The 23,194-nt window shown below is 38.8% G+C and overlaps 1 protein-coding gene across 1 annotated transcript; it reads right to left on the minus strand.

Annotated features, from left to right (window-relative positions):
* Positions 1 to 22,847, minus strand: LOC100877540 (uncharacterized). Its single transcript, XM_003702792.3, has 5 exons — positions 22,127 to 22,847; positions 21,975 to 22,022; positions 2,745 to 2,879; positions 1,649 to 2,100; positions 1 to 1,570 (listed from the first exon to the last, which is right to left on the minus strand). The coding sequence occupies exons 1-5, from the start codon at positions 22,394 to 22,396 to the stop codon at positions 787 to 789; spliced, it is 1,689 nt and encodes a 562-aa protein (XP_003702840.1). The 5' UTR covers positions 22,397 to 22,847; the 3' UTR covers positions 1 to 786.
* Positions 22,848 to 23,194: the final 347 nt, after the last annotated feature.

Consider the following 23,194-nt stretch of genomic DNA (forward strand, 5'->3'; position numbering starts at 1 on the left):
TATGATTCATAGTGTTTTAATAATTGAAATAAATGTTCCTTCGTTTCTCGTTCTTTGAATGCTGAATATTTTTTTATATACAAATTCAGGAAAGGTAAAATGGGTTACAATTTGCATAAATTAATTCTGGCATGTTAATACTTCTAAGTACAAGTTGAACACAGTTTCGAGTACCAAAATAAATATAACAATATGAATTTTATCTGCTTACTCATAAGCCTAACATAATTACAATACATTTCTTTATAATACAGTTAAAATCCTATTGTAATTTTGGTACTAATTTGCGGTATATCATGTTCATCGGTTACTTTAATTAATACAGATACTTAATACAATTTCTGCAAAATCTTCTGCACATAGCTAACAAGAAATACATACTCTTCTTATCTAACGCATGTAAAGTACTAATTACGCTTGCATAAGTATTAACTTCCTAGTAAAGCTCTGAACAAATTCATGTCCTATGTTATTACATCAAACTGTTCGCAAACTTAGTCAAAAAAAATGAAAAGCAAACTGTATTTTTAAAATAAAGCATATATTATGCAAATTATCCCTTCTTGTATACTTTTTCGAAAATTCAATTGTTTTGACAAAACAAGCAAGTAGAATGCAAAACAAGTAGGTAATATTTTGAAAAACATATTTACAAAGAATTACCTCGTACTAATACTCAATTGTATTCAACATTCAGTCAATTGGTTTCTTTTCTGAATTTCAATGTATCAAACACAACAGAGTTACCAATATTCAAAATTCAGCTTACACAATTAACAGAACTGCTCAGACCCAAACGCTTAAGGATTCTGTGGTGGTCTGAGAAGTGGTAAAACTATTTCGCTGCTTAAAGAGAGCCTGAATCTCAACTGGAGTAGAAGACCATCTACGATGCCTTGCTTTTTCCAATGGCACTTCAGGTAAACCTACTTCCGTGTGGCAACCTCTGATGGGAGAGATTGGCAGTGTACCGGGTAAGCCAATTTCTTGAAATGAACTCATAGAAGAGAATCCACTTTCATCCTCGACGCTGCTCACGCTTGCAGCCGGTTTTGATTTTGAACATTTCTCTTTCTCCTTCTTCTCTACTTTCCTAGAACGCCTCACTGGCGTCGAAGTTGGTGTACACATAAAAATACCATCGTGCTCTGGCAGTGAAACGTTAAATGAAGTATTGTGTGGAAGTCCGTCTTCTTCCTCGGTGGTTTTGCTGCTTCCCGAGTTGAGAGAGGTAGCGTCGATAGACCTCCTCACGCCAGGGAGAAGATTTTGTAGATTCCGATCGACTTCGACCCCGTTTGGGGATTTTAGAAAACAGGTCCTGCTATCGTTATCGGTACCGCTCGATTCGTTTCCACGGTCGCAAATGGAGTGCCTCTTATAATCTGAATTTTCCTGTAAGCTCGTTGAGTTTGCAAAGCTGTTATTCTGCAGGGTCAGAGACTCGTGGTGATTATTATGACGATGACGATCTACGGGCGAAGGCGAAGATTCGTTATTTCCCACAGGCGAAATCCTCGCAAGGTCAGGTTCTTTCATCGCGAGTAAAGATTGTACGGTTCTCATTAGCCTGCAAAAATTAATCAAAACTATTATACTGATACTTCTTTTCTGATACACTAAACAGTATGAACTTAACAACGCTTACCTAAATGCTTCCTGAGACAATTTCTCGGGTGGTATATCATTTGGGTCAAGCTCCGGCTGTTTCGGCCTTCGATAAACCACACCCTCGTGTGTGTTATTGAGATCCTGAGATTTATTACGGGGCGGTGTGCAATGAGCAGGGTCGTTTCTGCGAAGCATGGACCACGTGAATTCACGATAACCCGTGGTACACGGCGAGATCTGGGTCACAGATTTCGCCCTGGTGAAACGAGACGAGTCCGAGGAAGACGTGGAGGATGCTGAGGCACCACGATTCGGCGACGCATCCGCGTGTACCGCGTGAACGCTACGGCTACGTGGTACACGTCCTGATGAATTCTTGTCCTTGTGATTACTCTTCTCGTGAAGAATATCCAAGCTCTTTCGGGCTCGATCCAGGAAACGAACCACTTGCTCCATCAGTGAACGGTACATTTGTCTGTTTGCTTCTATCTGCAAATTTTTACAAACAATTAGTCTCACTGCTTTTTCAGAAGCTTATTAGACTATGAGTATGTGGACAGATGAAAGGTGCTAGAGTAATAGTACTAATAGAGGACATGGAGGAACAGTATCAAAACTTGATAGAGCAACTGGTAGCTGAAGAATTGGGTTTCAGAAAATGAACCCCACAGAATTATATGATAAAGTAATAAATTCTGGAGTCATCACTATAGTGCTGATGGGTGTTAGAAGTAGGTGCTACAGCGTTGAGTGGCACAGCAATGGGTGCTAGGGCAATGAATGCTAAAACAATAGGCGCTAACGTAATGGATGTTAGAACGGTGGGTGCCAGAGCAATGGAGCATGCATTCAAATAGTTTCACAACAGAAATACTTTCTGCTAGAAATATCTTGCAATAACCGATTGAATCTTGCTATAAAAATGTCCCGATGAAAGCATCCTTTCCTCGGTTGTGTCATAAAACCAGTCGTAACGCGAGTGTACCATTAAGGACACGATTTAAATATTTTTCAGGGTCGCGCGAGAAAAAAGATCAAAGTGTTGGAATAAGGTAATCTGGTCGAGGACATTACCAGTTTCCCCTTGCAAGTCAAGTATGTTAAACGATCGTTGTTCACGGTTAAATACAAACCTGTTTCAGCTGCCACTGCAATGTTTCAACTTGGGTTTGAAGGAAAACACTGTCGATTACTTGTACGTGAGGTATGTGATTGGTCGTCAGGGCGTTCTGCAGTCTTCGGTTCTCCTCGATCAGCGATTGACATTGCTGAAAAAAGAATGATCGATTTAAACAATGAAAATTGAACGATGAAAATTCTCCTGAACGATGAAGATTATTTTATTGATCGAAGAAACGAGCGACTTTCCTGAAGTAATTATTTCAACAGAGGAAAAGAAGCTCGTACACGCGTTTCACCTTGCGTAGGAGATTTTCACACGGTGGAGTGAACACGAATCCACGTTAGCAAACTGTACACCTGTTTATCGTACGAGAATTGCTTTTCTAATAGTAACGTGTTTCAAACAGTACTTATTTATTGTTTCCGTTAAATCGGATTAATTGGCGATAGTTCACCGTTTTTCGATTGAAGACGATCGCTATAGTTAAACGCACCGTTACGCGTGCCGATTGAATTCTAATGAAAGGGGTAAAGCCAGCATCGAATTCCGATTATTCGAGTCACGAATCCGAGTCATTATCCGTCAAACAATTAGACAACTACTTTGAACTCGAGGTGCATTCTGAATCGATAATTCGGTAATAATAAGAGAACCCTTTCGATCAACATTTCCATTCCGGTGTTTTCTTCAGAACAAGAGATTTCTGACATTTCCATACAATGGCGGGAAAAATACGGTACGGTTGCGAGATATCCGGCGATGGGCCATGCTTGATAACGAAGCGGGAGATGTTGAAAGAATCATGCGTTCATCGTTTGAATCACTTAAATGACCGGCTGGAAATCTGTCCCTGATAGCGTGCACGAATTCGAAAAACAAAATAGAGCTTTAACCTTTGCTCTGCCGTCTCTAGAAGTTACAGAGAATTATTTCTAATGCTTGGAAAATATGACTGTAAATATCAGGAAGCTACAGAGCATCTTAAGCACATTGACACCTGTTGTCGAATCATCTCTTAAGGACCAGCGTTGATGCTCTGCTAAATTCTACTTTGTCTAACTACCCCACGCGGTGAACATCTTCGTACAAAAATGGTATACTTGCGAACTAATGAAAATCCGTTGTCAACGCGTGAAACGATAAAAATGGCGAACCCAACAATTTGACCTATCAAAGTAAAATCCCCGTACGATCATGATGTACGAAACGTTCTACGATTATGGCCAGGACTATTAGCACAAAGAGCCAACCAGCGTGTACGAGTAGAAACGAAGAAATACTGAATAATTCAGGCAGTGACCGTATCCAGTGACGTCATGATAGTATTCAGCCGGTGGACGGTTCAAGCTGAGCGACCATGCGGAACCCCATCCGCTTCGGTCCCCGCGGTAAAAAATTTCAGGCCGGCGCAGAAATTCCCTTATGTGGGCCTCGATTCTGCAAGAAACCCTTCGAGGTCAGCGAAGAGAGCACCGGCCAGGTAAAACGTCTGATCCTTGCATCACTGTACCGTTTCACCGTACCGCAAGGAAAAAAAAAAATGGGAATGATTTTCTTGCAATCGCCTTCGTCACACGACGTGATCTCGCTAGTTGTACGTACATATGTGCTTGTACATGCACGCATTTTTTGTAGAAGTTGTTTTCAGTGCGAATCGTGGTTTTACCGATGACTGCGAGTTGTTAGGTTTGGTTTCGAAGGGATTTGGAAGTGAGGTCGCAACTGGTGCGTCATGTTACATTAGGCTGACGCACTGGGTGCGTCGTGTTACATTAGGTTGACGCACCGGATGTGTCACGTTCAATTATACTGACACACCAGGTGCGTCATGTTACATTATACTGACGCATCGAGTGTGTCATTCCACGATATCGACGCACCAGGTGCGTCATATTCCAATTTACCAACGCATAAGGTGCGTCATGGTCCAATTTACCGACGCACCGGGTGTGTCATGTTCCACGGTATCGACGCACCAGGTGCGTTATGTTCAACTATACCGACGCATAAGGTGCGTCATGTTCCATTATATCAAATCATAAGGTGTGTCATGTTCCAATTTACCGACGCATAGGGTGCGTCATGGTTCAATTTACCGACGCACCGGGTGTGTCATGTTCCACTGTATCGACGCACCAGGTGCGTCATGTTCAACTATACCGACGCATAAGGTGCGTCATGTTCCATTATACCAACTCATAAGGTGCGTCATGTTCCAATTTACCGACGCACTGGGTGCGTCATCTTCCAGTATACCGACGCACAGGGTGCGTCATGTTCTATTATATCGACGCACTGTTCTATTTTAACGACGTATCAGGTGCATATCGTGTTCTAGTATGCCGATGCACCTGGTGCGTCATATCTAACTACACCGACGCACCAGGTGCGTCAAATTATATACCATATATAAGTACTGTATGTATTGTTAATTTTATACTTGATCATAACTATACACTGTATGTGTGTCATGCAATGACGTAACAGATGACGCACCCGGTGCGTCCTATACTGTCCCACAAGACGCACCACATGCGTCTCGAGTTTTCCTGCAATAACGCACCGCGTGTCTAACACCGCCTACCTCGCGATACTAATTGGAACAATGGAAAGTGATACTTTCTTCATTGAAACCCATAAGAATCGTGGCCGACACATCGGGTCAAAGGCACGTTCAGGATAATTAAACAACCGGCGGTCGTACAACACTTTCTAATGAGTCGTAATTCAAAACTCGCGACTATAAAAACGATCTTCCTCCTTTTTTCTCTCACTTTGCGCGAAAAATAGCATTCGCTATCGTCGAATTAATCGCCAGCCATACCACACCATCGATTCGTGTCTTAAAAGATAATTTATCGTGCCTCGTAATCAGCCTTGAAACCCGTTCATTAGCGTTCGCGTATGAATTCTTCGTTTCGTCCACGGACAATGACTCGAGAAACAAAGAACCATTTTTTTTCCACGATCATTTAACCCCGCTAATGACCTCAATCCCGCCGTGCGTTTATAAAATAATCAATACCTACACGGAATCTAGTCAACGTGACATTTTGTACGATGCAATTATTTTTAGCGAAGGGAGGTCTCTGAGGAAAATGGTTATGGTAGAAAATACGAGATTCAAGGATGTTAGGAGGAGATTGTGATGATTACAGATTTGAGGATTTCTGAGTATATATATGTAGAGTAACGGTATTTAGGATCCTAGGTTTGATTGCTGCAATCTACTGATTTTATGATGCTGATTGTGAGATCTATAAATGATCTAACATGTGGGGATCAAATATGCAGGGATGTAAGAATGTGGGAATGCAGAGATTCAGAAATCTGAAGATCCAGAGATCCAAATCTAGAGATCCAGAGATATGAGTCTAAGAACCTGAGGCTCTCCTCAGGATCTCCCTCCTGAGCTCTTTCTGAGATCCTCCTAAATTTCCCCTAATACAAGACAAGTTCCTCCTCTCCTCAGAAAGTCTATTATAAAAATGAACTAACAAGTCCCCACTAAATCAAATAAATTCCCAATATGTCTACGCTAACGGTTACCAGCCGAAAACGTAAATGGTCCACATAAAAAGCAATTCAGTCGTCCGGTTGGTTTCATTGAGAAGCAAAGAAATTCGGCGCCAAGTACAAACTCGTACATGCTAAACGTGCCAGAAGAATGAGAAACACGATACGATATAGAAGATGCGTGACAGAATGAAGAGGCGCGAGAGGGGGGGTAGACAAATGCATTAAGGGGTGATTCCAAAATGGCACTCCGCCGCCGAATTTATTTTTGGTGCATTCCAGTCAAACAGAGAGAGAAAGGTCTACCAGCGAGGCCTGGCTAACGTGCAGACGATGTTTCGCTAGAAAGATCACGCTGCCTCTTCTTGTTGGAATACTGAAATTATTTCTTTTTTCTCCTCTCTTTTCCTCTTGCTCTCGCTATGCTCTCTTTCCATTTCCGCCGTTGCTCGACGCCACCGTATTCCGAGCGGACCGTATAACACCGATATTTTTTTCACGTGCCACGCCATAAACTCGGGCCTTTAATTGTCCGACGATTATTAAAACAAATAACGCTCGCGTTAAATAATAAAGAAGATTCGGAACGGTTGGGGTAATTAGTCGCAAATGTGTGTTACTGTAATTAGAGGCGGAAGAGTCTGACGATGAAAGAACATTTTGTACTGTTCTGAATAATTTGGAACGCTTCAACCGGATGCGACGTGGTATTTGCATCAGCTGGACAAAGAGGTGAAAATGGAGATGCATTTCTGAATTTTAGGTGATTCGATTTCAATATGACGCACCAGGTGCGTCGATATACTAGTACATGTAATAGTACGTGACGCACCGAGTGGGTCGGTGCAATAGTACATGACACACCTGGTGCGTCGGTGCAACAGTACATGACGCATCTAGTGCGTCGGTATAATAGTACATGACGCATGGGGTGCGTCATGTGTCTTAGTGTGTAGAGCAGTACGAGTCCTCTCACAGCAGTTTTTTAAATAAACCTATAACTTTATGCAAATACAATGTTAATTGTGTCAGATTGTTATTTGGTTATTAAATGTTGTAGACTTCGAGGAAGACTGTAAAATCAGAATAAGAATAGTATCGGCGTTGGGTGAAATTGAATGTCGATATTGTTTTCCTTAGCATCAAATCATTTATCTACTTTCTTTTAATAACTCTCGGCCGATCAGTGTTTCTCGGCGTTAATTAACTGATTAGCAGGAACAAACGAGTCGCTCCTTAATTACCGGTAGATCGTATTCGAGCGCGAAACAGATAAGAGGCTCGATAGCACGGTGTCACTGAAGATCGTTCTCACGGTTTACATCCGCAATTTTTATTCCCCCATTGTTCAATTGATCCCCCGATTTTCGCACTATTAAATGCGATACCGTTCTTATTTTTTTTTCTCTTCTCTTTGTCACAACTTCGCACAAGCTAATGTCCGTAATTATCTCCGCGCGCGTTTCGATTGATTACAAAATTCATTAAAGCGTTTTGATTTTCATTTGCAATAGTTAAAACCCGGAAGAATTCGTTTCACCGCGGCACATTGAACAAAATTAATTTCACCGTAACACTGAATAATGGATGAACGACGATCTTTTAACCAAACAATCTGTGGATGTTCGAATTAAGGCGCCGTTCGTGCGATGCGTGTGCAAGTTGCATTCGTCGAAATAGCCCATCAATATAATACTCGCGTAAAATGTAATTTCCGCGCACAATAAGATGTAGCGACACCACGGACATCGAATACTAATGAATGAATCACGAACCCTACTGTTCCCCCGGTGCGTTCAACATTTTAGCTAATACGCTTTCCACTTTCGTTTCTTTTTTTTCTGCTAGCGTAACTGTCTCTTACACAACTCTTCTTTTTACGCGAAATTGTTTCGTTATTTTTGTCGACATAGAACTGGCTGGATAGTTTTATAAATAGGAATAGAGATGTACGGATACAGAGATATAAGGTATACATATACCTGTAGGCAGGATATAGATATTTTGGTGAAATCGATTATACCGACGCACCAGGTGCGTCATGTACTATTACACCGACGCACCGCGTGTCATTCGTATCAATAACATAGAACGCACCAGGTGCGTCATTACATACATATCTTATTTTCTGTCGATTCACCCAAATTATGTGCTTAAAAGGAGACAAAAACATCCTAAATATCATAAGAATATTTATAGAGAATATAAAGTGAAATAATATTCTAACATCGCTCTCTACAATAATAAAAATGACGCACCAGGTGCGTCAGTCATATGTGCAACATAGAACGCACCAAGTGCCTCATTATATATATGTTTTGTTTTTTGTCAATTCACCCAAAATACACGCTTGAAAGAAGGCAAAGACATTCTAATCACAAAAAAAATATTTGTAGAAAATGACGCACCTGTTGCGTCAGTCATATGTGTAACATAGAACGCACAAGGTGCGTCACTATATGCAGGTCTTATTTTTTGTCAGTTTCCCCGAATTAAGCGCTTAAAAGAAGACAAGGATATTCTAATCACCATAAGAATATTTGTAGAGAATGACGCACCTGGTGCGTCGGTCGTATGTATAACATAGAACGCACAAGGTGCGTCATTACATACTAAACAAGTTTTAATCATACCCAGCTTTATTTCTCGTCAATTTCCCCCAAATTAAGTGCTCCGAAGAAGAAAAAGGAATTCTAAACAGTGAAAGAGTATTTATAGAGAACGTAAAGTGGAAGAATGTCGGGTATCCGAAGGAGAAGTAATGAAAGGCTTGAAACTGTACCAACGTCCGTAGCGAATAATATCGTTGGCAAACGGCAGAAAATCAGAGCGATCGGGCAAAGACCGAGAGCCGAACAGAAATTCGATGGGAGGCCGGGGCTTTTTAGCGTCCGTTTCTTTCACGAACGGAAAGGATCGCGAAACGTGGAAGAAACGCGAACGGAAGACGGGGAGGAGGGAATCAGTGGTGCAGAAAATATGTTCGTCTGGTCGGGTCGAAGGAAATTGCAGCCGGCAAACTTTCCTCGATGCATCGCCGATGGTTTCTAGCGATGCTCGTACAGAAAAAGAAAAATAGCCGTCTTTCGAGCGAGGCTTACGCGTTCCACGCTTCGATAGAACGCGATACCAACGAGGCCTTAAAAGTTTCCACCGCGGCCATCCTTTACGAGGGTGAAACGATTCGAGAGCCTACATCGATTCGGATTATATGGAGAAATTCGTCTGGTTCCTTTCAAATTTCTTAATGGCTATTTCACTCTTGTTATACAATGTCGTGACGCACTCGTGACGCACCCTGTAGTTCACACATGAGACTCATATTATGTTATAATCATCGTAACATTTCGTCTGGTTCCTTTCAAATTTTCTAATGGCTATTTTACTCTTGTTCTACAATGTCGTGACGCACTCGTGACGCACCCTATAGTTCACACATGAGGAATCAGACTCATACTATGTTATAATCATCGTCACATTTCGTCTGGTTCCTTTCAAATTTTTTAATGGCTATTTCACTCTTGCTCTACAATGTCGTGACGCACTCGTGACGCACCCTGTAGTTCACACATGAAGAATCAGACTCATATTATGTTATAATCATCGTAACATCTCGTCTGGTTCCTTTCAAATTTTTTAATGGCTATTTCACTCTTGCTCTACAATGTCGTGACGCACTCGTGACGCAACCTATAGTTCACACATGAGGAATCAGACTCATACTATGTTATAATCATCGTAACATTTCGTCTGGTTCCTTTCAAATTTTTTTAATGGCTATTTTACTCTTGTTCTACAATGTCGTGACGCACCCTGTAGTTCACACATGAGGAATCAGACTCATACTATGTTATGATCATCGTCACATTTCGTCTGGTTCCTTTCAAATTTTCTAATGACTATTTCATTCTTGCTCTACAATGTCGTGACGCACCCTGTAGTTCACACATGAGGAATCAGACTCACATTATGTTATGATCATCGTAACTGTACGTCGTGTTCAATTCTGATTATAATCTTCACAATCAAGGATTATGGTATACATAAGGTTTCTAACTTAAAGATTTGCACCAAAGATCCACAATGTAAGTCTGAAGAGAAGACATGTAAGATGTGGACTCACCTAAGTAACACTGTACCAGAAACCTATCTCAGAACGAATTCCACAGAGAAACGCTGCTAAAAATTTGGAGCAAAAATCCGGAGTGACTGTGAAGAAAATAGATGGACGATGTAGACTTATTTTTATGCCAGCTCAGAAATAACCTTCACCACTTTAGTGTATCGATAGCATTCTACTGATTGATACGATGAGCAATGAATACACAGAGATGAAATGTGGATGTACAACTTATTTTTAGTTGATGTGGATGTGTAACTTATTGTTAGTTAATGTGGATGTGCAACTTAGTAGATGTGGATGTGCATCTCAATTAATGAGGATGTGCACCTCAGTTAACATACATGTACAATTTAATTTGCTTATCAAGTTAAAATAATTTTGAGATACCTAACATCACAGTAATAGTATCTCCATGTATTTCTATATCTTCGAATTTTCGTAAGAAAAAAGTATAAGATAATATTAGTAAGATTGAGCCATAACGCCATGGTGAGGCAGCTGTTCCATCTCGTGATCCAAATTTAATCTAAATTGCGCAAGCCCTTTAGATTGTCACTATTTCCCAGCACGTGGGTCATCGGCACATGGCGCTCGAATCGAAGAAATTCATGGAACACGAGGTGCACGCGAAATGAGTTCCGAGCGTGGAATGTCAGGGATGTAGACTCAAGGCCGAGCTAGAGACAGAATTAGATGCCTCTCTGATTTTTCCAAATTCCTACCCTAATGAAATTGTGGAACGATACACCGAATCTCGAAGACAGCCGTGTTTATTTTATTCCTCGATAATTTTAACTGGGATATTTTCGATGGGAGGGATCGCGCAAGATACTCCATTGAACTCATCGAGCGTGGCCTTAATATCTTTTAAGTAACACTTGATCTGCTCGATCTTCTTCCAACGAAGTTATATTGTAGGAAACATTCTATGTCAGATACACCTTTGACTGAGTGACGAGTTTATTAGATGACTAAATCAATGATTTAAACACCTAAACACTTCTAACATTTAAACGCAACTAACACCTAAACGCACCTAACACCTAAGCACACTTAACATCCAAACGCAACTAACAGCTAAACACAACTAACAGCTAAACGCAACTAACAGCTAAATGCACCTAACACCTAAGCACACGTAACATCTAAACGCAACTAACAGTTAAACGCACCTAATACTTAAACACACCTAACACCTAAGCACACCTAACATCTAAACGCAACTAACACCTAAACGCACCTAACACCTAAACACACCTAACATCTAAACGCAACTAACACCTAAACGCACCTAACACCTAAACACACCTAACACCTAAGCACACCTAACATCTAAACGCAACTAGCACCTAAACGCACCTAACACCTAAACACACCTAACACCTAAGCACACCTAACACCTAAATGCAACTAGCACCTAAACGCACCTAACACTTAAACACCCCTAACACCTAAACACACCTAACACCTAAATGCACCTAACACCTAAGCACGCCTAACATCTAAACGCAACCAACACCTAAACACACCTAACACCTAAACGCACCTAACACCTAAACACACCTAACACCTAAGCACACCTAACATCTAAACGCAACTAACACCTAAACACACCTAACACCTAAGCACGCCTAACATCTAAACGCAACCAACACCTAAGCACACCTAACATCTAAACGCACCTAACACCTAAACGCACCTAACACCTAAACACACCTAACACCTAAGCACACCTAACACCTAAATGCAACTAGCACCTAAACGCACCTAACACTTAAACACCCCTAACACCTAAACACACCTAACACCTAAATGCACCTAACACCTAAGCACGCCTAACATCTAAACGCAACCAACACCTAAACACACCTAACACCTAAACGCACCTAACACCTAAACACACCTAACACCTAAGCACACCTAACATCTAAACGCAACTAACACCTAAACACACCTAACACCTAAGCACGCCTAACATCTAAACGCAACCAACACCTAAGCACACCTAACATCTAAACGCACCTAACACCTAAACACGATTAGGTCGTGTTGACAAAAGCATCATCCACCAAAAGTTTAATTAAATCAAAACAATCAACTCTTCAACCAAAAAACCTCCAGCTAAGAAAAAGGCGAAGAGGAATAACTGTACCATCAAATAAAAAGTAAGGTAAGATTCGATGAAGCCGAACGAAGTCTGCAAGTAACTCATCCCACGTGCAAAAAAATGAATCGATAGAAGCCGTCGTTGAATAACTAGGAAACGGTGCGAACACGTGTCCGTCTCTACACGGTATAACTGTAAAATTCGAGGTTCTTTCGCAGTTGTATCTCACGAGGATGAGATCGCCATTAACTCGATTCGAACTGGTACAGACCCAGCCGGGATCTACGACTGTATGTAATATCATACTTGGATACGAACCTCCACGGTCCGGCGCTCTTAATATTGAATATCAGCTCGTGAAAAATTCGATCGGCGAGAATATCGTGTGGAATCGAGTAAAGGGAGTCGATCAGTTTTAGCGAGGGAACAGGCTCGCTGGCTCGAATCTAACTGATTACGGAGTTACGTAAACGGGACAGAGAGGAAACGTTTTATCGAACGTGATGGTACCGTGTGTTTATGCAGAAGATTCTCATGGGAATGGGTTCAACGTTCGGGAACGATTATCGCCACGATAGCGAGCTAAAGTTGGCTTTTGGATGATTATATGATTATGTAAGTGTGGTTGGAGGATTTGGAAGTTTGGGAGGTGGAGAGTTTGGGGGTGGGAGGTGAGGATTTCAAGTGGAGAGTTGGAGATTTGGGGACTTGGGGAGTTGAGGATTTAAGGATGTGAGGATTTGAGGATGTGAGGAGTTGGGAATGTGAGGAGTTGGGAATGTGAGGAGTTGAGGATGTGAGGATTTGGGGACGTGTGGATTGGGAAATGTGGGAATTGGGGAATGTGGAAATTGGCATATGTGGAAATTGGAATATGTGGGAATTGGTATATGTGGAAATTGGGATGTGTGGAAATTGGCATATGTGGAAATTGGGGAATGTGGGAATTGGCATATGTGGAAATTGGGATATGTAGGAATTGGCATATGTGGAAATTGGGGAATGTGGGAATTGGCATATGTGGAAATTGGGGAATGTGGGAATTGGCATATGTGGAAATTGGGATATGTGGGAATTGGCATATGTGAAAATTGGGATATGTGGGAATTGGCATATGTGGAAATTGGGATATGTGAAATTTGGCATATGTGGAAATTGGGATATGTGGGAATTGGCATATGTGAAAATTGGGATATGTGGGAATTGGCATATGTGGAAATTGGGATATGTGAAATTTGGCATATGTGGAAATTGGGATATGTGGGAATTGGCATATGTGGAAATTGGGATATGTGAAATTTGGCATATGTGGAAATTGGGATATGTGGAAATTGGCATATGTGGAAATTGGGATATGCGAAATTTGGCATATGTGGAAATTGGGATATGTGGGAATTGGCATATGTGGAAATTGGGATATGTGAAATTTGGCATATGTAAAATTTGGCATATGTGGAAATTGGGATATGTGAAATTTGACCTATGTGGAAATTGGGATATGTGAAATTTGACCTATGTGGAAATTGGGATATGTGAAATTTGACATATGTGGAAATTTTGGAATGTGGAAATTAGGGGATGTAAGAATTCCGTAATGTGACAATTTGGGGACATGAAAAGTTGGGAATATAACAATTTGTGGATTTGATGATTTAAAAATTCAGAAGCTTGAGAACTTAAGTATTCGACAACCCAAAGATCTTCAAACTTGAGCATTTACCAAATTGCTGATTAAACAATTAGAAGATTTGAACATCTAAGAATTCCAGCCTTAAAAATTTCATAAATATTAAAACTCCTCCGCATCCAAAGCTCCAACCCTATAATTCCCACTGAATTAATGAAGGTTAATAGCTGTATCATTAAAAAGCCTAATGAAGATATACGATAGCATTCAATTTTGAAAGATACATACATATGTATGTGTTCCTCTTGTGAATAAAGCATTACTGTTCCATACACCTTCCACAAAAGTCTACACCTGTATATTTACAATGAAGTCTACCTGAGGATTAACCCTTTGGTTAACAATAGCGATTCGCAAGGGTGTTAACACAAGTGAAACTCCACTGAAACTATTAAAACTAAGTAAATATAGCATGCACTCCGGAGAAATAGAATTCCATTACTATTACTTGCTTCAGTGCACAGGTGTAATTCACTTTTACTATTACGTTCTTTCTTTTTTTTAAATGAAAATCATTGGCTAAGTTCATTGAAAACTTATTTTCTTGCTTCTCTATGTTTTCTACAAGCCTTCAATTAAATCACATAACACAAAATCTTAAAATTTTATAAAACTGATCATAAAGTGCGATAATAAAAATTTTCATACAATGCGAAGTAACTCATACCAATTTCTAAAAAGAAGTACTGTTCAAAAAAAAAACTTGAACCTGTCAAAATTATATACAAAATTAAATCATATAACAATACAAAATCTTCAAATTTTCTAAAACTGATGATAAAGTGCGATTATAAAAATGTTCACACAACGCAAGGTAACTCAAACCGATTTCTAAAAAGAAGTAAAAAGAGACTATTTAAAAAAAACTTGAATTTTGCCTCTCAAATGCAAAATCATAGAAGCAAGGAAAATTCAAGATATCCTCGCTTGAATAATCACCGAAACGAAAAAATAAAAAAAAAGGAGTCTGGAATTTCGCAGCCGTGATTCTAATTCCTTACCCGTCTACCTTTCGCCATCGCGGCATTATGATACAAGCTTGAAACACGGCCTACGTACCTTTCACAATTTATACAGGGTGGCCTGTTCCGAAGCAAATGACCAATTAACGCTTTATCGACCGACCAGTTATTCCTACCCTAACCCCGCTGCATTGTAACAATGCTTTGTTACCAATTGCGGTACACCTTCGGCGAAAGGTACGAGAGGTAAATGTCAACCGTTTTCTTAATTCCCTGGTGACAATAAAATTCGTTTGAGAAATCGTTTACATTGTTTCGAATAACGGGATGTTAGTATACCTGTGTTATTGTGGGATATTGTGGGTAATGTGGCTTGTGCGTTATTGTGGGTAATACCTGTGATTTACTCGGGTCACCCAATTTGAATAGCTGTGCTTTCTGGATAGTTTTAGTTATTTTCTGGGTGGTTTTTACTGGGAGGCTGAGTGGTTTTTTATGGGGGTGGATTGTGGAGTGATAAGTGAGGATGGTGAGTAGTGATGGAAATTTGGGGAATTTGGGAATTTTGAGGTGGGTGGGGATTTTGGGAGAGGGGGAATTAGGGTTTGGGGGATTTAGGGAGTTGGGTGTTGGAAAATTTGGGGTTGGGAGTTGGGGGAGTTGGGAATTTGGAAATTGGGGAGTTGAGGTTTGAGAGATGGGGATTTAGGAGGTGGGAATTTAGAGAGTGGGAAGTTAGGAGATGGGGATTTGAGAATTTGGAGGTTGGGAGTTAGGGAAGTTGAGAATTTGAAAACTAGGAAGTTGGGATTTGAGAGATGGGGATTTAGGAGATGGGGGATTTGAGAGATGGGAATTTAGAGAGTGGGAAGTTAGGAGATGGGGATTTAAGAATTTGGAGGTTGGGAGTTAGGGAAGTTGAGAATTTGAAAACTAGGAAGTTGAGATTTGAGAGATGGGGATTTAGGAGATGGGGGATTTGGGAGATGGGGGATTTGAGAGATGGGAATTTAGAGAGTGGGAAGTTAGGAGATGGGGATTTAAGAATTTGGAGGTTGGGAGTTAGGGAAGTTGAGAATTTGAAAACTAGGAAGTTGGGATTTGAGAGATGGGGATTTAGAAGGTGGGGGATTTGGGAGATGGGGGATTTGAGAGATGGGAATTTAGAGAGTGGGAAGTTAGGAGATGGGGATTTAAGAATTTGGAGGTTGGGAGTTAGGGAAGTTAAGAATTTGAAAACTAGGAAGTTGGGATTTGAGAGATGGGGATTTAGGAGATGGGGGATTTGGGAGATGAGAATTTGAGAATCTAGGAATTGAAAATTAGGGGAATTAAGAATTTGAAAACTAGAGAGTTGGGATTTGAGAGATGGGGATTTGAGAATTTAGGGGTTGAAAGGTACGAAATTTGCAAATTTAAAAATTGAAGAGTTGGGCAATTTGAAAGATGGGGATATGAGAATTTGGGGTTTAGAAAATAGGAAATTTGAGAATTTGTAAATTAAGGAGTTGTGTAATTTAAGAGATGGGAATTTTGAAAATTAGGAGTCCACCAATTTAGGTCCCAGAAGATTAACAATTTTGATAATCTAAAAATGACTAATTTTTACAATTTAAAAATTTGAAAATCACACAACTCAAAGCTCCGAAGATACAAAATTTAAGAATTCAAAAATTGAAAACTCCACAATGTAGAAATTTGAGTATCAAGTATAATAAATGTCTCCAATCATGTCTAAAAATAATACTTCCTCCTCATCGATCAAAATAAAATTTATTGACTTGAGAACATATTCTGATTACAAAATATATTCATTTCCAACCTACACACGCTAATATCGAAGTCCAGCACTTGTTTCCATCAACCAAATTTTAAAACTATACCTGGCAAACCCTCATAAAATCCACATAACTGAACTTTCGATCGCAAAAAAAGGAACCAAATCCTCTACCCAGAAACAATACAATATTCGCTAGAGGTAAAATTTTCATTTTACAACCGGTATCCTTTCCAACCAACGGAGAGACTAGCATGAAGAGCGTGGGAATATGACCTCTGAATTCACCTCGTTCTTGCGCTCTCGAATCTAAAACGCACGCGTTTGAATATCTAATCTTCTCTTCCTTTCTGTTTATACGCTAGTAAAAACCTCACGATAATCCTTATCAATGTTAAGTACATTCTCTGTTTATTCTCCTGCAGCTTTTATGATTCACTTGGAACGTGACCTTGGGTAGGTTACCTTAATATCGCTGACGTTGCGTGGTTCTTTATTTGCGTTGTAATGAGTTATTGTTCATGCACTTCTGATTTTATGGTTTTTAGATTAGATCAGTGAGTTTTCGATTTATCAGATTTTTTAATATTTTTAGATTTCTAAATTGTGGAGTTTTAAGTTTGGGAGTTTAAATATGGAGTCATAGAAATCAGTTATTGAATTCTTTGGTTTTCAAGGCTTCAGATTCCCTGACTTTCAAGTTTTCAAATTCTTTGACTCAAAAAATCAAATTCCCTAATTTTCAGATCCCTAAAATTTTCAAGTTTACAAATTCTTCAGATCCTAAATTGCTCAACTCCATAATTTATAAAATTTTTAAATTGTCCACTCCCTAATTCTCAAATACTCAAGTTCCCCAACTTGCAGCCCCAAATTCTCAAAACTGAAAAATTCTGAAACAAGAAACTAACTGAATATAAAAATAAAGAAATGAATAAGAAAATATAATGAAAGATGAAAACAGCGAAATTGTAAAATAGTACCATAGCGAATAACAAGAACAGCCATAATGAATCCAGGATCTAAAGGAGATCTCAGCAGGAACAAGAGCGAGAAAGTCGAACAAGAAAGAATCACGATCGACCGTGATAGGCAACGTAAAACGACGCAATTTCTAACGAAACAACCGACACAGACAGAAAACGACGCGGAGGGTACATAATTCGTTGTCACGTACACAATAATTTGTCGCGACTCGTCCTTTCAGGATGATCATTATTCCAGAGCCGTGGACAACTAGGTAGCCTTTCCCGCCGCCATCATCTATCCACACTGCTCGTTAATGAACAAACCATCAATCAAAGCATTTCCGGTGCATGCACTCCCTGATGCCACTGCTTCCCTTCGAGTTTATCAACTATTTAGGACGATTACTAAATCCTTTAATTCGTCGACTATTAACACCTTAAACTATTGACTCGTAACTCTCAGTTATTTTATTGTAATTATTAGGATTTAATTTGAAGTTCAAGTAAAATTTGTATAGTCGATTTGTAACTGTGATTATGGGTGCTACAATTTGTGGAGGTGCATGCATTCCCTGAGGCCACCGCTTCCCTTTGACCTTATCAACAATTTGGGACGATTATTAAATTCTTATTCGGTGGTTGGAATTTCAGGTGCTTGGAGGATTGAGAATTTGGCACTATGAAGGGTGGAAATTGGGAAAATTGTAATTGGGAAATTTGGAAATTTGAAAATTTGAAAATTGGGAAATTTGGTAATAGGAAAAATTGGTATTGGACAATTTGGAAATTGAGAAAGTTGGAATTGGGAAATTTGGTAATAGGAAAAATTGGTATTGGAAAATTTGTAAATTGAGAAAACTGAAATTGGGGAATTTGGTAATAGGGAAAATTGGTAATAGGAAAAATTGGTATTGGCAAATTTGGTAATTGAGAAAATTGGAATTGGACAATTTAAAAATTGGGAAAACTGGAATTGGACAATTTGGAAATTGGAAAAGTTGGAAATGGGAAAATTGGAATAGGACAATTTGGAAATTGAGAAAGTTGGAATTGGGAAATTTGGTAATAGGAAAAATTGGTATTGGAAAATTTGTAAATTGAGAAAACTGAAATTGGGGAATTTGGTAATAGGGAAAATTGGTAATAGGAAAAATTGGTATTGGCAAATTTGGTAATTGAGAAAATTGGAATTGGACAATTTAAAAATTGAGAAAACTGGAATTGGACAATTTGGAAATTGGAAAAGTTGGAAATGGGAAAATTGGAATAGGACAATTTGGAAATTGAGAAAGTTGGAATTGGGAAATTTGGTAATAGGAAAAATTGGTATTGGAAAATTTGGAAATTGAGAAAATTGGAATTGGGGAATTTGGTAATAGGGAAAATTGGAAATTGGGAAATTTGGTAATAGGAAAAATTGATATTGGAAAATTTGGAAATTGAGAAAATTGGAATTGGACAATTTGAAAATTGGGAAAACTGGAATTGGACAATTTGGAAATTGGGAAAGTTGGAATTGGGAAAATTGGAATTGGATAATTTGGAAATTGAGAAAGTTGGAATTGGGAAATTTGGTAATAGGAAAAATTGGTGTTGGAAAATTTGAAAATTGGCAAAAATGGCATTGGAGAATTTGGTAATAGGGAAAATTGGAAATTGGGAAATTTGGTAATAGGGAAAATTGGAATTGGAAAATTTGGAAATTGGGGAAATTGGTAATAGAGAAAATTGGAATTGGAAAATTGAGAAATTTGATAATAGGGAATTTCCCAAATTCCCTAGCACGAATCCCAGAATCCAAGAAAACCTCAGATAAATTCCTAGAACCCCACAAATATCCTCCTATCTAATCCACCTAAACAAAACCCAAAACATATCAAAATATTTCCCCATAAAATTCCTACTTGCCTCCAATCCTACTTCTCTAAAATCGAATATAAAATTTTTCCTGGCTCCATTATCATCTTCAAGTGAAATCAGAAAGTTTTAAAAGAGACTCGCGCTTTCGAAAACCGACTTCCGCCGAAAAACAAGCAGAGGCGTGCACCTGCTAAAGGGGGATCTCACGGGAAAGGAAATGAAAGAGTGATTTTTGGCCAGGATATGCACGCGTATGTGTGCACCTACATCCTGGCCGACACGGTGATGTCACGTGAAGGAAGAAAACACGCGAAGCCACGTTTACGCGACCAAACGCACAAAAGCACTGTGGTAGGTGTATCACGACTGATAATTACGGAAGGGGCCCGAGCGAACTTCCGCTCAATAAAACCTACCCGACAACAGTTGCTACCAAAACGTGTTGTCTGACAACGGAGTTTGTGCGTTTGAAATTTTCTGGTAACTTCGATGCGTTCGCGAACGTGCCACGCATTGAAATCACCGACTTTATTGTCGCTTTTTGTACTCGGCGCTAATTATACAATTTTAAGCGAATCCGTTTTTAAATTTGCTGCAATTGGAATTTAGTCAGTGATACTTTCTTGTAATTCAAGTTTAATTTGTTATTTTTTGATTTTGTTATAAGTCTTCAGTGTTAAGTTTTATTAAATATTACAAATTCTATTAAATTCAAAAAATTTTATTAAATTAAATTTTTTTCAGGTTATGTACTAATATACGTTGTAAGTATATGCATGTTAATGTGTATGTATACATATTAATACATGAGAATACGTATGTCAAATCCTATTCTATGTATATATCCGCCATTAACAACGTTAGTCAGCCATGTTGTCCATCTAATTGTGTAAATATTTTTGTATTAATTCCCATTTATGTTAATATTCCCTGTAGATTTTTGAAGAATCACCGGGTAAACTGTAGTAAGTGTAATGTTTATTCCCTGTTTGGACAAAATGCTTTGTTTCCGGTTGTATAGCAATCTCACATGTCATAACGTGTTCGGAATACAAGAGTTAACGAGCTGTATTTCGATGGACGCATTGAATGGCGCGTGAGTCACCGGAAGCACGCGATATTCACTTTCGTCGAAGGAAAATAAAAAAATACAAATTTCTACTATTATTCTATAAACAAATATAAAACTATTTTTAAAAAATAAGAGTAAGCAAGTTTCTCAACAGTGTGTAATTCTACAATATCAAAAACAATATTACCACAGTTATATTACTAGAGAATCTGTCGAACAAATCTCTACAATGGAGAATAGTTGCGGAATTCGATGAATCGATGTAACAGCTTTTAATATCGTAGAATTACGTAACTCCACCCGGAACGACGATAATAACCGTACATTTGGGGCAACGATTCTCGGAAGATTCGGACAACGGTACAAACAGAAGTGTCAAAATAACTGAACTGACCTGTTACTTGGTCACGAAACATTCGGGCAGCCAAAGAGCCAGTTATTTTCAGTAATATCGTGGTATCGTTTCCAGTTCAGCCTCTGTTAGACCGTCAAACGATTTTCGAATTGTTTCGCGAAAACATCTGCGCAGCGGCAAAGAAAAAAGAAATCGCTCTACAGGTTACAAAAACGTGATCACACAGTACTACCAATTTGCGGCGGCAATACGATAGAAATATTCCGCGCATGCGCGAATCTGCATCGTCACTATTGTTCGAAAGAAGAATACAGAAATTGCTATACAATATAAATCTATGTATTCCTACTTCAATTTTAGATGTAATTTAACCCAAAAATTATGAGATTCGAATAACAATTTTTTTCTAAGTTAGGTTGAGCTTTGTTAAAATTTATTTTTTTAATCTAAAATTAGGTTAGGTTTTGCTCAAATGATTTAATCCAATTCGAAATAAAAATAATTAAATTTAAATGATAAAATTATGGGTCAATCTACTTTAACGGTTTCTTAATATTACCGGTATACCATCGATAAGATTATCGATAGCTCTATTACGTACGAAGATTAAATAATTTCTAAAGGTACGTAAAACATTACGAAATATATTAGCATAAATACACAAAGAAACGTGTATGAAAAAAACTAAGGCAAGACTTGTTTTTTATTTTTAAACTGATTAAATTGTTAGCAATGGCACCTCTGTGTGACACCCTTGAGCGTTTTCAATTTTCTTCTATAATATACAACGTCACAAACATTAAACAAACTTACCTTTCGTAGTTTTCCTAATTCGTTCATGTCCGTAGCCGGTTGAATCACCTAGGAAACAAAAAATAAACAAGTATTATTACTTTAGAAATAAAATGTACATTTTCGAGTAAAATACAACGAAAAATTTTAATTGAATGTTATATGCCATTTACCTCGTTCGTTTTCCAAAACTTTGCCGAGTCCTTGTCAAAAACATTATTATCCGTGATCCTTACTCTATCTTCGAAATTGACGAGTGAAAAAAAATTATTGTTGCCATTCGGTTCCGCTTCCTCGGCGATGGTCGTGTCAAGAAGCTCGAAGTCGAACGATTTTGAATCGCGACAGTTGGTTACGAAAGAACGCGCGAAGCTGCTTTTAAAAAAGTGTCCCAACGACACTTCGCTGCCGAGAGCAAACTCCACTTTCGGTGTATCGCTCATGATTTTAACTTCGAAGACTGCGTTTGTAAAAAAAGATGCTTCTCGAGCGTCGATCCAAAATCACTCTATTTCGAAGTTTATGTCGAAGACAAAATAACAGCAGCAACGAAAAATGAATCTATTCATTCCGAGAACGTCAAAGAGTAACGTTGATCACTACAAAATGGTTTTGAAGTCTCTATTTTCACTTGTTTTTTATTTACATGCACGCGACGCCGTCAAATAGTAACGATGATTATGTATAAATAAAATTGTAGGTTCTAATTAAAATTCTTTGTATTATGTTCAAATAAAGTTCATCGTGCGAAGAAATTTTAGTCATATCAAAGAAAACCGATCACACCACATACCGCCGATGTATACAGGACGGACCTGCGTGTCAAACTGACAACGAACGTTGTGCGAACACGAGCACAACGATTTGAACTCGAGCGACACGCGGCGAAGACTGAAAGCGAGCATCAAAATGCATACACTGCGCATGCGCCGATCTACGTATTCAGTTATATAAGGTGTCCTTAATAATAAGAATAAGCTTATCTTTATATTCTGTTTCACGGTATATATTACAATCATGTCCACAAGAGATTATACCATTAAACTTGGAATGCTTTGAAATAAAAGGGAATTGATATATCTCAATAGACAATTTCGAAAAATACTAAATTCACGGCAAAGAGGGTACATATCCGTTGCGCATTAATTTAGCGGGAAATTTTAGTAAGAAGTACCTTTACGTATGAATAAAAGAATGAATACATAATATAAATATAAAAAAACCTTTAATAAAACCTATAT

Source organism: Megachile rotundata, chromosome 8 (genome assembly GCF_050947335.1).
Source record: "Megachile rotundata isolate GNS110a chromosome 8, iyMegRotu1, whole genome shotgun sequence".
Lineage (NCBI taxonomy): Eukaryota > Metazoa > Arthropoda > Insecta > Hymenoptera > Megachilidae > Megachile > Megachile rotundata.

Coding starts and splice junctions, on each gene's coding strand:
- LOC100877540 (XM_003702792.3), bottom strand. CDS start 22,396: ATGAGCGATACACCGAAAGTGGAGTTTGCTCTCGGCAGCGAAGTGTCG. Junction 2,880..21,974: donor AATTAGGAAAACTACGAAAG/GTAAGTTTGTTT, acceptor TTCTTTTTTCAG/CAATGTCAATCGCTGATCGA. Junction 2,101..2,744: donor TGCAGTGGCAGCTGAAACAG/GTTTGTATTTAA, acceptor AAAAATTTGCAG/ATAGAAGCAAACAGACAAAT.